The sequence below is a fragment of the Pteropus alecto genome, unplaced genomic scaffold, assembly GCF_000325575.1.
Source record: "Pteropus alecto unplaced genomic scaffold, ASM32557v1 scaffold63, whole genome shotgun sequence".
Classification (NCBI taxonomy): Eukaryota; Metazoa; Chordata; class Mammalia; order Chiroptera; family Pteropodidae; genus Pteropus; species Pteropus alecto.
In genome coordinates, this window is record NW_006434897.1 from 4,359,589 (window position 1) to 4,374,675 (window position 15,087).

At 32.7% G+C, this 15,087-nt stretch overlaps 1 protein-coding gene across 2 annotated transcripts in view; it reads left to right on the forward strand.

Annotated features, from left to right (window-relative positions):
* The window catches only part of GRID2 (glutamate ionotropic receptor delta type subunit 2), a 1,244,993-nt gene that overhangs the window by 665,124 nt on the left and 564,782 nt on the right, over positions 1 to 15,087 (forward strand). For both annotated transcript variants that reach the window (XM_006910734.1, XM_006910735.1), the window contains one exon: positions 4,776 to 4,981. In XM_006910734.1, the coding sequence (XP_006910796.1) occupies positions 4,776 to 4,981 (206 nt within the window). The remainder of the gene's footprint in view (positions 1 to 4,775; positions 4,982 to 15,087) is intronic.

Genomic DNA, 15,087 nt, shown 5'->3' on the forward strand with positions numbered 1-15,087 from the left:
CAACCACTGTCTATTGGAGAGATGTCATGGGAAATGGTCTAGATAAGTTCATTCACATGTAAGAGAAATTCATAGTTGCTAGAATGTCAAGTTGTGAGGATGTTACCTAGATCAACTTTTAGTCCTTATCAAGATTTTTATTGTGTTTTCTATATTTTCAATAGAAAAAGACAATGGAAGAAAATTAAGAAAAAATTGGACTTTTGACTGGGTTAATAAAGTCTTGAAAATGTACATTGTTTAGAAATTTGCACTGTACAAACTGCTTTAATATTTCACATATTTTCTTTCATCAAAACAGCCCAGTAATTAGGTTAAATACTTTTCCTTTTGGTTTGATAAGGTGATGTTAGTTGCTACTTATCGTATGCTTTCATTTCTTTATTACATTTTTATTGGCATTAATCACATTAAAACATAATTACCAAGTTGTCATCCCCTCCACTAAACTGGACTTACCTCAAGGATAAGAACTGTGACTTCACTTTCATCACCAAACTTATCAGATATTTATCAAAAGACCTGTATTAGTCAATAACCTTCATCTTGCAAGTTATAATAGCTCATTTCAAACTAAATAATCACATACACAAAATTTTTTTGTATTGATTCATGTAGTTGGGAAGTCTAAGGAAGAGCCAGTTTGCCTCTGTTTTCCTTCATATATGGGCTTCATTCTCAGTTTCTCTCTAAATGCTCTGGCTCTTGTAATCCCCAAACTACAGAATTACATCTTATGATACAAAAGAGATATCATTTCTTTTTTCTTATCCATATATCAAATTTTAATCCTTGTTTTAGTTCTCTGACTATCCCTGAACTAATTACTTAGACCAAGAACATAGACAGCTCAAATTGACCATCCTGGGACACATGACCATCCAGTAATATAGCATGTGGAAGACAATATTATGTGGGACAAAAAGGATGGGTCCAGGTTTGTTTCTTAAATGATAAATGAGGTCTTGTTATTTGAAGAAAGAAGAAGAAATACTAAAAAGGTAAAAGTAACAGACATCAACTATGAAATTATTTCCAAGTTCACAGGGCTTTATGAGTAGCAAAGTAAGGATCCAAACCTGGTTTTCTGACATCAAGTACAGTGTTTTCCCTTAGATAAAAAGTTGCTTCAAAAAAGAGAGGTGCAGTGTTGACTAGTGAATGTTCATGTCAAATTACCCTGAAAACCAAAACAATAACTTTCAACTCCATAAATGCAAGGACAATTCCCAAATACATTCTGGATTGTACCACCCAAATTCCCCTTCAAAACTGAAGCAGTTGTTTCCTCAGCTGCTGAGAGTTCTGGCAGCTGACTGCCCTCCCCAGGAATTGTCCTCAGCTTAAGAAAGCCAACAAACCAAAGTCCAGGCAAGATTATAAAGGCCTTCCTTCCGTCAGCCCCAACTTAGGATAACTCTGAAAGCTTCTAGCTTCAGAAGTCTGTGCAGGCCTCTGTTGAGACTGCATTGCAGCTCTGCCTCTGCTGAGTCTTGCTCTCTCTTTTTGAGGTAAATGTTATTCCTGAGGGCAGTCCTAGTAAACTTTCTCTTCTCCTATCTGTATCTCAAAGTCTGCTTCCCTGGGAACCCAGTATTCTACAGCTTAGTAGGTTTTTCTCGAGCCTGAAGGACAACTAGAGTTAGACTAAATCATAACTGAAAACAATTGAAAGTTATTGGGAAAAATATTTAGATGTCTCTGTTTCTTAATAGTTTATTTAAAATGTTCCTCAATTTATTTATCATTTTCATTACATTCCGGCATTTATTTGTTTTTAATTAAATTCATTAGGAGAACATTAGTTAATAACATTATATAAGTTTCAGGTGTACAGCCTCATCTTCAAAGCCAGCAACGTTGCCTTTCTCTGAAGTTGCCTTTCTCCCCACTAACTGGGTTTCACCCACATGCATTCTTTAGTAGTCAGATCTTTCTTTAACTCTCTTCAGCTCTCCACTACTAATTTTAAGGACCCTGTGATTACACTAGACCCACTCAAATAATATGAGATCTCTCCCCATCTTAAAATCGGATAATCAGGAGCCTTAATGCGATCCGGAGCATTGATTTCTCTTTGCCAGGTAACCTAGCATATTCACAGATTTCAAAGATAAGGCCTTGGGCATCTTTAGAAGTCATTATTTTGGCTACCACGCTTCCTTTATAGTGCCTGGGAAAAGCATCTTTTTGTTTTTTCCTCTGATTTTATGTTTAATAGCTTAGTTAATTAGCCTTCTACCACTTGCTGTTATATAATTATCTGGTCAGTAGAATTGCTAATCACTGGGAACTACTGAACTAAAACTATTTAACTTTTTGCTATTAGTAAATAGCACTTAGTCACAACTACAGGCCTGGAAACTCCTTGAGGTCAGGCACCATGTCTTCTTTTTTTTTTTCTGTAATCTTTATTTTCATTTCCTGCTAACTAATAGGCATACAGATAATGTAGCTAAATAATTGCAATGGCTGATTATGTTTATGAATTAAAACCAAAGGCCCAATTTTTTAGAATCACTCTTCCACAGAGCAGCCAATAGATGTTTTAATTCAGATTATTCTCACATCAAACCTACCAATTGTCACATATCATGGGTGTTTAGTGTTATTCTCAAACAAGCAAACCTAGTATTTAAGTTTTGCATTCCAAGAGTCTAAAACATTATGCTTGCTATTTTTGGTAACTAGCCATCAGTAAATTTTAGGCAATTCTGCCCTATTGGTGGGGAAAGTTTACACTTAACAAGTAATTATGTACTACTATTAGTAATAATAATAACTTGTTTACTTATTTTCTGTCTCATTGTGGAGAAGGATATTCACTGTTGTGTTCCTCATACACAGCATGTGTCCAGTATTCAATAGATATTTTTGGAGCATTTTTTATTCTCAAAGTTAAGATATGAAATTATACTGGTATTATTTCTGTGAACAGAACATTTCCTAGATCATAAATGATCTGGAGCTTTATGTTCTGGTCACTCTGTGTTTTCTGAACATCCTTATTTATTTTAATGTATTTTTGGTTTTGTTTGTCTTACATACGGATTCACATTTAAGTCATTCAAATAAAAGAAACAACAACTTATTCAAAATCAAAGATTTGCTGGACACATATTTTAAAGGCATGTTGGTTCTGGGGTGAGACCCAGGCTTCTGGATTGTTAGTAAGATTTCTAAGTGGTTCTGATTCACACAAAAGTTTGAGAATACCTGCTTGTATATAGACATAGTCCTATCACATGACCATCTATATCTGCTAAATTGCATCATATCTAACCTTTAGGTATTTTCTAACTTGAATATTTAATGAGTACATAATACCTTTATTATTCCAGCTCTTTTATCTCTCGTTCTGCTCTAGAAGAGACTTTATTTTTTTAAGCTGCTATAATGCTGACATCTCGGGTTTATAATATGATTAGGAATAAGGAATATGAAGTAGAATTTGTACAGTTACCTATTCTGAAGAGTTTGAGAGTCATCAGATGACTGTAAATATAATATAGTAGTTGATTTTAAAAACTAATAAATCAGTTTTGTTTATTAATTTGTAATTTTGCAAATATAAAGTTTTATGTTAGTTTCAAAATTTGTGGCTATTTGTTTTCTCATTTATAGGCTTATATATTACTTTTGTTAATGTACTGAAAAACACATGAATTAATTATTGCCCTTGAGAGGCAAATTTTACATGCATACATTCACACACAATTAGTAATTTTGAGATATAGTCCATTCACGATAAACAATCCACATTCTTATCCTTCACTAGTTTTTTTTTTTCACCTCCTTTAAACATTTTATGTCATGGACATATAGAAAAAATGTAGACTATATAGTAAAAGCAAATTTGCTATGTTACTATTATATTTTGCTGGGCACATCTTCCAATTATATTTATTTATATTCAAATCCCTTCTTTTATAAACAGCCAATATGGTACCAGGAAAAAATATTTGTAACATTTCAGACACTTATTTTTACTTAAATATACATCAAGATGCAAATTTGTAAACACTTTACTTAGATTGGATTTTACTCTCCTTATTTAAATGTGAAATGGCCACAAATTTTATTTGATAATCTTTCAGAACTTGCTTATTTTGGAATGGGTGAGTGAATATTTTGTTAAAATCTGTTTTACATACAAAATATATGCCCTATACTCCTAATAAGAAAACTATCCCCTACCAAGTTTGCCAGATTTGAGCTAAAAAGGAGGTACTTGTAAAATAGACAAAATTGTAGCTATTTTAGTTGTGGTGTAAGTGACCTGAGACCCTTTGAAGATAACATCTCAAAACCCTCCTTCTGTTTAGATTGTAAATGTCAAGTTTAATGACATTGTTGCTTTATTTAATAAACGTTAATAATCTTGATTCTTATGTAACTGCCATTAATGATATTCATGTTTTACTTGAGGTTTGTATCACTTCTTTAATGCTGAGGAACATAAAAAATATAATTTTCTTATTTAACGTTTACTTTAAGGAAGTGAGGATCCTAACATTTTTCCATAGGTGAGATAATTTAGAGAGCTCTTAAGAGGGAAAGAAATTCAATTTAAAAATAATAATTCCTACATTTTTCATGGAAACATATTAAATTGTGTTAACTGTAAACATATTTGAGAGTTCCACCAGCTACTCACTTAGTGATTTTAGAGAGCCTACAATGTCGAACAATAAACTATTCTGATGTAAGTGAAATAGCTTTTATCTCTCTTCTATACTCTAACTCACACTTTGATGGGCTTTTGATGTTCTTAGATATCCGTGGAATACAGGAATTTTTGGACAAAGTATCTCAGCAGGGGATGGATGTTGCACTTCAGAAGGTAGAAAACAACATCAATAAAATGATCACCACTCTTTTTGATACCATGAGAATAGAGGAATTGAATCGCTATCGAGACACTCTTAGGCGAGCCATCCTTGTTATGAATCCTGCCACAGCCAAATCCTTCATTACTGAGGTAAGTAACAATTGTCAGAGGGTGAAGGTAAGGTGTAAAAATTAAATGCATTGGACTAGACCCCACAGAGGAGTTAAAAATTAAGAGCAGTGAGAGAGAATTAACTATAAAACTCTCATGAACACTAATGAAGATAGCACAGTGAATTCCTGGCTCATCACATTTACCCCGTACTGTCCAGTTAATCGCTGAGAATGTTTGTATTTATATATATTTAGGCACATAGCCAGAATGATTTTAAGAAATCTTATGGGGCTTTAAAAGTGCTGTTGACCTGAATGAATCTAACAAGTTCAAATATTAATTTGAAAGTACACGGTTCTCTAACTAATCCTTAAGTTTGTTTTGCAAGTTAAAATTCTACTTCTGAATAAAGATTTACTTGAATCAGCCTATTGTTGCCTGAACATGATTACTTTTACAAAAATATATAGCAAATTTACTTCTGCTCTGTAAACTCTGTATCAAGACAAATAATTAAATAAAACTGTGTGAAACTTTGCAAAGTGATGATCACTACACATTTTATGATACTTTATCCTCAAATTTTTAATTATATCTGTTCATGTGGCTAGAAGCTCTGAAACTTTTTAAAATTTAAGACTTTTAATAATTGGTGTAAAGTTTCTATGTTCTAAAATGCTTTCTTATTGCCTTGCAAAGGATTATTGTCAGGTCATTTTTGCCTTACTTCAAGTTTTTAATTTTATATAGTGCTAGAACTGGTCATGATATTACATACTTTCACATGGGTTTTATTATTAGTGCTTTTAATTTTGGTGACTTTATTTGACTAATACTTTTTTTTTTCTCACATTTGCATTGTGCTTTCTTGAGCTCCCAAAGTACTGCTATAAAGCCTCTAAATTAAAAATGTGTTAGAAGTTTTATGACACTCTATAATATAATTGGTATCAAGTAACTGAAGCAGAATAAAAATCACTAAGAAGAATAAAACTTTGGGGAAAATATCAATAATACCATTTTAATTTTAAAGAACTTCGTTATGCAGTTTAAGGACAAATATACAACTTTGATCTTTTCTAGTCTAACAAATGACTCAGAGTCTCATTGAACAACTAGATTTTTCCACAATTGAAAGAATATTTCCAATTTTATAGGAGTTGGTTCTTTTCTTTAAGAAAATCTGCTAGAAGATTGAAGGGAAATACACAAAGACATGTAATATAAATTGGAATCTTAAAATTATAATAAATGAGGTTGAAGCATTGAGAAGGCACATTTGAAATAGACTTAGTGTCATGAATAGGAATTCACAAAAGAAATGTGGTATATAACAGAAAACTACAAGTCTATCTCAGCCACTTTCTGTCCATGTGGTGTTAGCAAACTCCTAAACATTTCTGAGCCTCCATTTTGTCCTCAGCAAAATAGGAGTAATATATTGATTTCAATATATTGTATTTATAATGTAGATTAATGAGATATCTTATGTTCTAAAAGGGGTAAGGCAGGGGCTTTTACTGAGGCAGGGAGGTGAATATATAGAGGAGAGGAAACACATGAGGAAGAGGAAGTCTGGGGAAAAGGTGAAGACATCTGTGTTGGACATGTTGAGTATGTGCCATTTAAATCAACATGTTATTTAATCCTTAGAGTTTTTCCTCATGCTCAAATAAATAGATATTCAGTAAACATCTGGATGCACAATTTGAATCCTCACAAGAACTCAGGTCTTAAGACAGATATATATATGTTTAAAGCGCTACAGTGTTTAAAGAAACAGTAGGTCAAGTAAGGGAAAGAACAGAACTGAAGATGGCACAGGCAGAGAAATAAGATCTAGCAAAGGAAATAAGCTAGCTTGTAGAGGAAAAGCAAAATAGAAAAAAAAAAAACTACAAACAAAAAAAAAGCTGTACAAAGCAAAGGGGAAAATATACCAACATGATTTTGCTGAAAAATTGTCAAATAAAATAAGATTGAAAAATCTGGAAGTCTAGTTATTTAGCAATAACAAGTTAATTTATGATTTAGACGAGAAGCCAGATGTCTGTGTTGAGTGGTGAATGTGTGGTGAGAAAAAGAAGACAATGAATATCGACCAAAAAATTGGATGAAAATTGCCAGAAAGAGCTAAGGTAATAGAAAAGTCTGTAGATGAGAGGTTGTTTGGCACTGAGATGCCTTTAAAACCTTGCACATGGAAGAAATCTCTGAAGGGGAACTTATAAAGAATGAATTAGAAAGAACTAGAATTGAAATCTCAGAGAAGCTCTATTAAGTTTACAAAGTATGAAAAACTATGCAGGCAAGAGACAAAAGGTAGTCTAAAAGATAGGGGGAGAACCCAGATAGTGGTATGTCGTGGGTCTTAATTGTCTAGAAAAAAGTAACTATTAGAATTAAACACTTTAGGATAAGGACTCAAAAAGATATTTGTATCAGGAGCCAAAAAATTCCTAAGAATAGCAGAGAATGGAGCAAGATTGCAAAGGTCATGAAAGGAATTAATGGAGGTGAGTATGTTGACTACTTGAGAAGTTTGGTGATGAAAGTAAAAATAAATTATGGGTAAAATATTTTTAAAAAGTTGATGGATATCAGAAACAGGAAAATCTGTTTCATTTTGGGGATAGAAGCTAAAGCTTTTCTACACAGATCTTAGGAAAACAGTGAAAAAGGAGAGATTGTAGATTAGAGAGGGAATAATTGATGAGATAAGAATCTAGAATGTTAGACCTCATGAAGCTCTATCAGGGAAGGACTACTCAGGACCAGTAACTTAAAATTACTGTTTCAGAGTAGATAAATTAGTTCAGACTTTGTTAAAGAAATTTTCTTTGACCATCTTTGTGTTATTGTTAACCAATTTCAACTAATATGATCTTGGTTTGTATTCTGACCATGGCCCCCTGTCCTTGACTCTAAACTTTATACTTGTAAAAATCTATTTCTTCCACCTTTGTTCCCAAACCCATAAAAATCTATGTTTGTGATTTTCCTGAGAGAGCTTCAATACCCTTCTCTATACAGCCACCATTTTTCCTACACTCACTTGTCTTTCACAGTCACTGATTTTATGCCTCCAAATCGCAGACTAAATTTATTCTACAGTCCCAAGGAGTGATGTAGGAATGACAGAAAGAATGTGAACCCACCCTCCTTCTCCATCCTAAGCTGGCTATACTGTTCTCTGACCTCTATAGTGGTTCCTGTTTCTCAATTAGCTGTTCTCAATCTCCTCTTATGCATTCTAGGAGCATTTCCACACTCAGGGAATAGACTGACCCCTTTAGTACTAGAAGCCATTCATTCAAAAAGCAGTGTGGAATTCAAAAGGCTGGCATTGCTGAAAGTCTGGAGATACAAAGAGTAGTTCCTGACTTGAAAGATCACTTAGTCTTGTGGAGAAGGCAGGCATGTAACTAAATAATAAAATTGGAAAGAAAAATGCTGTAGCCGTGATGGGTAAATGGTACTCTAGAATTGCATAGAACTGACTGACTATGCATGCAGAGAGCTTGGCTGGAGTCAGGAGAAGTTTCACAGAGAATTGCTTTCCCAGAATCTTGCAACATAAATAAAAATTCATTAGGCAATAATAGGCAAACAATTTGATGTGTGTGTGTGTGTGTCAGTGTGTGTATGTGTGTCTGTGTATGTGGAGAGAGAGAGATTAAAAAACAAATAGAGCTGAGGGTTTCATAATAGAAAAACAAGTCTTTTCATCTACTCTTTTCTACGTCATTATTTTCAGAAGGAATTACTTACTTTTAATTTTTAAGATTTAATTTTTATTTACTTATAGAATACTCTATACACTCACATGGTTCAAGCTTTTAAAAGTTCAAAAGGATAATCTCCCGCCACTGTTCCTCAAGCACCTGACTTTCTTCTCAGGAGGCAAACAATGTGTCTTGTGTGGCATTCCAGGTGTATATATATACCTATCTATATATGCACACACACATACTTTATTCTTTCTTACACAAAACGATATGCTAACTATAAGCTCTGTGCCTGAATTTTTGTTACTTAGTAACACCTAAGAGTTCATGACATTGAGATATATGAAGTGCTCACCATAATTTTAATGGCTGTTTAATATTCCATTGAGAGATGGAGTTACTCTTAGCTCTTTAATTTTTTCCTATTTCTACTTACTCCGATGAATATTATTCATTGATTTATTGTTTTACCTCCTACTGATTTCCTTTCTGATATAATAAAATGAAGATTTATTTCATTTGCTTCACCAATACTCACACCTCTTTTCAATGTAACACAATTTTAAATTGTGCAACCCAAAGAGGTCCTTCGCCCAACCATGCTGGTACTTTGATTTTAGACTTATAGCCTCCAGAACTGTGAGAAACAAGTTTTTGTTGTTTTCAACTACTCAGTCTGTGGTACTTTGTTATAGCAGTCCAAATGGACTGAGACACACATACATACACATATACATATACACGCACATACATATGTTATAATATATGTTATATATGTCATGTATATGTGTGTGTTTGTATATATGTATGTATATAAAATAAAGTATCTTTCAATAGAAATCTAAAATCTGGAGAATTGCAGAAACCAAACCCTGTACTTCCTCTAGAAGAAGGATTCACAGGAAATTTACAAACATAACTACTATGAATGACAAGAATCAATTGTATTCCTTTGCTTTTCAGCTCTCTCACTCCTGCCTTCATTTGGCATTTCTAAGCATCAAAATTTCTAGGGCTCGGCAGGCTAGAAAGCTCTCCGCTGATGAATGGTCTATGGCTCCTCTGACCAGATGTCAAATATTGCTACTTCGTCCACTTTTCTTTTTTCAGTAGTTTATTTAAAAACATTTTTCCGATGCCCTTTTACCCCTTTTCCTCATGGCTGTTGGTTTGTATACCTATCCAATCCCTTATATTTTGTTGGGATTTTGAGAGTGAACCTCTTTAACCTTCCTGATTTGAAAGTTTCAGAATGTTCATTCAGATTTTTATAGATTAAAACTAAACAAATATCCAGTACTATTAAGAGCCATTGTTATTATTTTTAGGAAATAATAAATTGAATTATGACATTTTATATTTGGAAACTATAGCATGTAACATTTTGTTCAAACTCCAAATTTACAGTTATAAAAAGTAAAGTCCTCCCTAGATCTAAGAAATATTGTTCTCTAACTTTCTGCAGTCGTGTTCAACTCCTTTGCAGCTAATGCTGATAGAGGATGTTAGGAGACACTCACAGTTTGAAAATGGTGAAGTAACTTTTCAGCAGGTTGAAGGGGTACGACATTGTCGGATCCTAAGAGAGGTATTTGTAGAAATACCTCTTACTTTCGATTGTATGATAGATAGAAAGGCAAATGGAGCTAGAAAGAAACTGATGGATTGAGATAATAGGAAGGATAGAGGAACCAAAGGTTATTATGAGGGCAGAGACGGTCAGGTTCAGTGAGCATCTAAGAGAAGAAGAGGTGGAGAGACGAATTTTGTTCCAAAAGAGGGACTAGTAGAACTATCACCCTTACGACTTCCTATACTTTATAAGTTCTCATGGAAAGTTGTTGAAATATTCAAGGGATATATTAACTAAAAAGTCAAAAGTTTGAGTTTAAAAAAGAAATTGCTCACTTAGCATTGTCATTTAATTCCTAAGAGGGAAAATGGGCATGTCAATTCAGTTTGCATCTTTTTTTTTCTGTCCCTGGGGCAATTATGTAGCATTGAGTTAATTATGCTCCCTTTGAAGTCTTCGAAATTTAATACATTACATGTCTACAGTTAGTGCTCCACCTCTCATTCAAGAGTTTCAAAGGTTTAAGAAAAATACTGCAGTTATGTGCAGCTGAGTAAATCAGCCTCCTGTAATATTGGTAGAAAATTGCTAACACAGTGTACCTGTAAGTGTCCTTGAAATGAATGTGGTGAAACAGGAGTGTTCATGTGATTTGATTTAAATATGTACTGGGATGATATTTTGAAAAACATTATTTTTTTTTATGTAGGAAAAATATTACATTGGATGCTACATAAATTATACCATTTCCAGAAAAGATACAAAATTCTATATAAATTAGAACTTTTGGTCACTGCTTTTAGTTTTCAGGTTGTAAATAAAATCAATCATTTGAAAACAGGAAGTTTTATTACTTATATGGTAATAGATATCATTTTCTATTTGCATCTTTTCAATTTTTCAGAAAGGAACCCTACTATTACATGAAATTCTTCTATTCTGCAATAAGAAAAGTGTATTAGCTATTATTCCTTCAGCATACTTTCTAAAATACTTTTCTTTCCATTGTACTATATCCCAGAGAACCTTAATCTTGTCAAACAACAAAAAGGCAAAGTTACTTACTTCAAATATGTAAGCGGCTTGACAGAAATAAGCCTTTAGGAAGGTTTAGGAAATGAGTGACTATATCTTGCCTCAATGGATAAAAAAAGGTTCCTAGTCATTGAAATGATACCCTGAATATTCAAATTACTGATAATTATATAATAGCTATTTAAATAACTCAATTTTTACCAAAAAGAAATTATTTGGAGACATTATGCAATGTATGGTCTTTAATACAATTCTAGTGTAATGATATTTTAAAACAAAACATATGATAGTAATTTTTTTCCTAAAATATAGTCCATTGCATGAAACTATCTCTAATAATAATGTTTATAGATGACTGCTATGCATTTTTTAAGTAAACATTTTATTGAAATATAATATATATGTGAATAGTGCAGATATTATAAATGCACAATTCAACTAATTTCCATTCAACCAGCATCCAGATCAAGAGACAGAACATAATCAACACTCCCATGCATTACCCAGTTATAACCCTCAAATGTAGCCATTACTCTGACTTCTAAACCAATAAACTAGTTGTGATTGATTTCAAACTGTATATGAATAGAATTATACTTTACACACTGTTTTGTCGGTTTTGTTTGGCTCAAAATTATGTTAATTAGATTCACCCATGTTAAAATATGTAGGAAAAGTTCATTTATTTTGATTGCTTCAAAGTATTTCATTGTATGATAAGCCACAGTTTATATAACTATGTTAATGATTTGTTTTTCCAGTTTTGCCAATTACAAATAGTGGTTCTATGCAAATCTTTTTGTTTATGTATGTATTTTTGATGGGTATATACCTGGTAATGGACTTGCTAACTCAAGAGGTGAGCATAAGGTATATCCTTTATGAATGCTAGCTGATACAACCAATTTTCCAAAGTATTTATACCAGCTTGGACTCCTATTAGTAGCAAGTAGAAGTATTTCAATTTCTATTACCTCACCAAACCTTATTATTTGCCATCTTCTTCATTTTATTTATCCCAGTGGGTATGCAATAAATTCATATATTTTAAATTTGACTTTTCCTGATGGATGATTTTTTTTTTGTATATTTATTGATTTTTTTTGATATTTTCTTTTATGGAGTACCTGTTCAAGTCATTTTTTTTCTCATGGTTTGTAGATGTTCCATTTATAGTAATGATAAGAGTTCATTGCTGAATACATATATTTTAAGTACCTTCTCCCATTGCTTGCCTTTTTACTCTATAAATGGTGAATTTTTATGAACATAAATTCTTATCTGTAATGTAGTCCAAGTTATTAGTCTTTTTTATAGTTAGCCCTTTATGTCTTTTTTTAAAGAAAACTTCCCATTCCAAGATCATGAAGACATATTCTGTGTTTTTTCTAGAACTTTGTCCTATTGTTTAAATTTAAATCTGAAGATTATTGGAAGTGGATTGTTTTATATGGTGGGTGTTAGAGGAAGAGATACATTTATTTTCCATATGGTGTCTGCTATTCATTTCAACACAGGACCAGTGTTCCTGAATGGAAAAGGATGTTAAAAGTTTCCACTACCAGTGCATAAAATAGGAATTGGTGGATTTGAAAGTATAGCACTATTATTCCCGTACAGCATCTTGTGTCTATATCATTTTATTTTTCTCTCTAACATGAAGCACACGACTTTAAGAAAGAATGAAAGATCATATTGATGATTTCGTTGGAATAAGAATCTTCCTATGATCCTGTGATAACAAATGTTAATAGTGCTGGATTCTATAATAAAAGTTATAACTCTTTCCAAATGCCTAGTAGTCATGGGTCATTAAATAACAACTCATAGTCAGTCTCTCAAAAATTCAACTGCTTTATGTGGATGTGGTTTTCACAATGGCATGGAATTCTATTAGAAAAAAAAATCATTTCAATTTAACTGGACTTGGGGGACAAAAAAGCACCTCTAACAAGCAATGCTTCATTCTTGCCTTAATTGAAGTTTTCTTATGCCACAGTTATTAATTATTATCGAATTTCTCTCAAATCCAAGTTTTTGCTTTAGCTCAGTATTGTTCTGAATTTGAAAGGTGGCTCTGCTACTAGCCATCGCACAACTTTGGAATTTTTTTTTTTCAAATGAGAAAGTCTCAAATTTCTTTTCCTTTCTACTTGGCCAAAATCATTTATGACAGCTCTTGCTTCTATTAATGAGGCGTGAAAGAGCATCGAGCTTTGCTTTTTTGATCAAGCTCTGTTTAGCCCTCTTAAAATTCTTTTGAAGATGAGAACTCAACAGAGAACTAGGTTCCAGTGAGTCCAAATTTCCAAGTAAGACACATTCAGATTCAACTCACCTCTTTCCTGTGACCACTGACTTAGGACACTGATATTGTTGGACAGCTTGCTTCTAACTAATCCTAATAGTCTAAAAGTCACTTAAGAATTCTTTGTCTTTACAGCATGTAATTTAATAGTTTTTCTTTTCTATTAGGTTTTTGAATGGGTTCAACATTTTCATTTGATTCTATTTATTAAAACAAAGTTAAACAAGAAAATATCGAATATAAGTGACAATTGCATTCTTATTTGAAATACAAAACTACAATTGCTTCAACATTTAAGACAAGGAAATAGAAATCCTTCTCTAATCCGTTATTCATTTATTCATTCACTCAGACAGTATGTTTAAAGCTATTTTGTGGAAGGCAATGTGGAAAGTGTTGCTAGGAATACAATCATGAATGATATCTGGTTATAGCCTCCAAAGAACATATGGACTAATAAAGAAAATGCTGTAAACATAAAATGTACAAAATAATAAACCACAAGGAATGAAACAGTTAAGTTATTGTCTTCAGCTCCTAAAGGGAATTGAAAATAAAGGAAACAAAGTTGGTATCTAAAACCTAATCAAATAAAGTTTGTAGATAATGTGTAAGATTACCCATATCTAAACCAAACCAAACTTGTATTTGTTCTGGGGTAATAGAGAAGTCTTGGCTACTTCAAAAATTTTCTACCATAACTTTTTATAGTCTTATCGAAGCAAGTCTAGAATATGAATGAATCTAAGAGTGATTAAATTTATACTGGATTTTTTTCCCTCTGTGAAGTTAAATGGACATAACAAAAACAAAGAGATTAGTTATAATAGACCTAATAATGAATTTGTAGATTAAAATTTGGCAGTGTTTGTCTATTACTGCCTAGAGAGAAGAGCATGAAACATAGAAGGCAATGACATACTAGCATAGAAAGGTATTCTCCATAGTATGCCAGGCACAACTTTCAGACCTTACCATGGTCCATGTGAAATAATTTTCAAAATTATGGATTTCCTTGTTTCTGTTCCTATTCTCAACATCACCTTTTGAAGCTAAGAGAATGGTGAACCCCTGTATTTTAAGCACTTGGGAGATATGTCTACTGCAAATAAAAATGTTAGCAATTCATTAATATGCCAGTTTCTAGTAAATTCGGTTAGTATGTAAATGGCAAATACATGCTACAGGTGCTATTATTTTTCATTTCTCAACCAAAACATACATTACTGGGCTCTTCACTTCTGTTCTATGTGGCCATGGCAAATGGATCTTAGCAGTGGAGTCTAAATCTATTTGCCAACTTGGGTTCATATGAATCCGTCTCCCAGAAGTAATCAGTTCCTGAAATGCTTACTGACAAAATCAATATTTTATATTTGTAGAAGACCAGATTTTAAGGTAAAGTCACCCCATGAAGGCTTTGTTGAAAAAAAAAATCTGATACTCTTAGGTTACAATTCTATTCATACTTTTCTCACTGTAACAGATAAATAGGAAA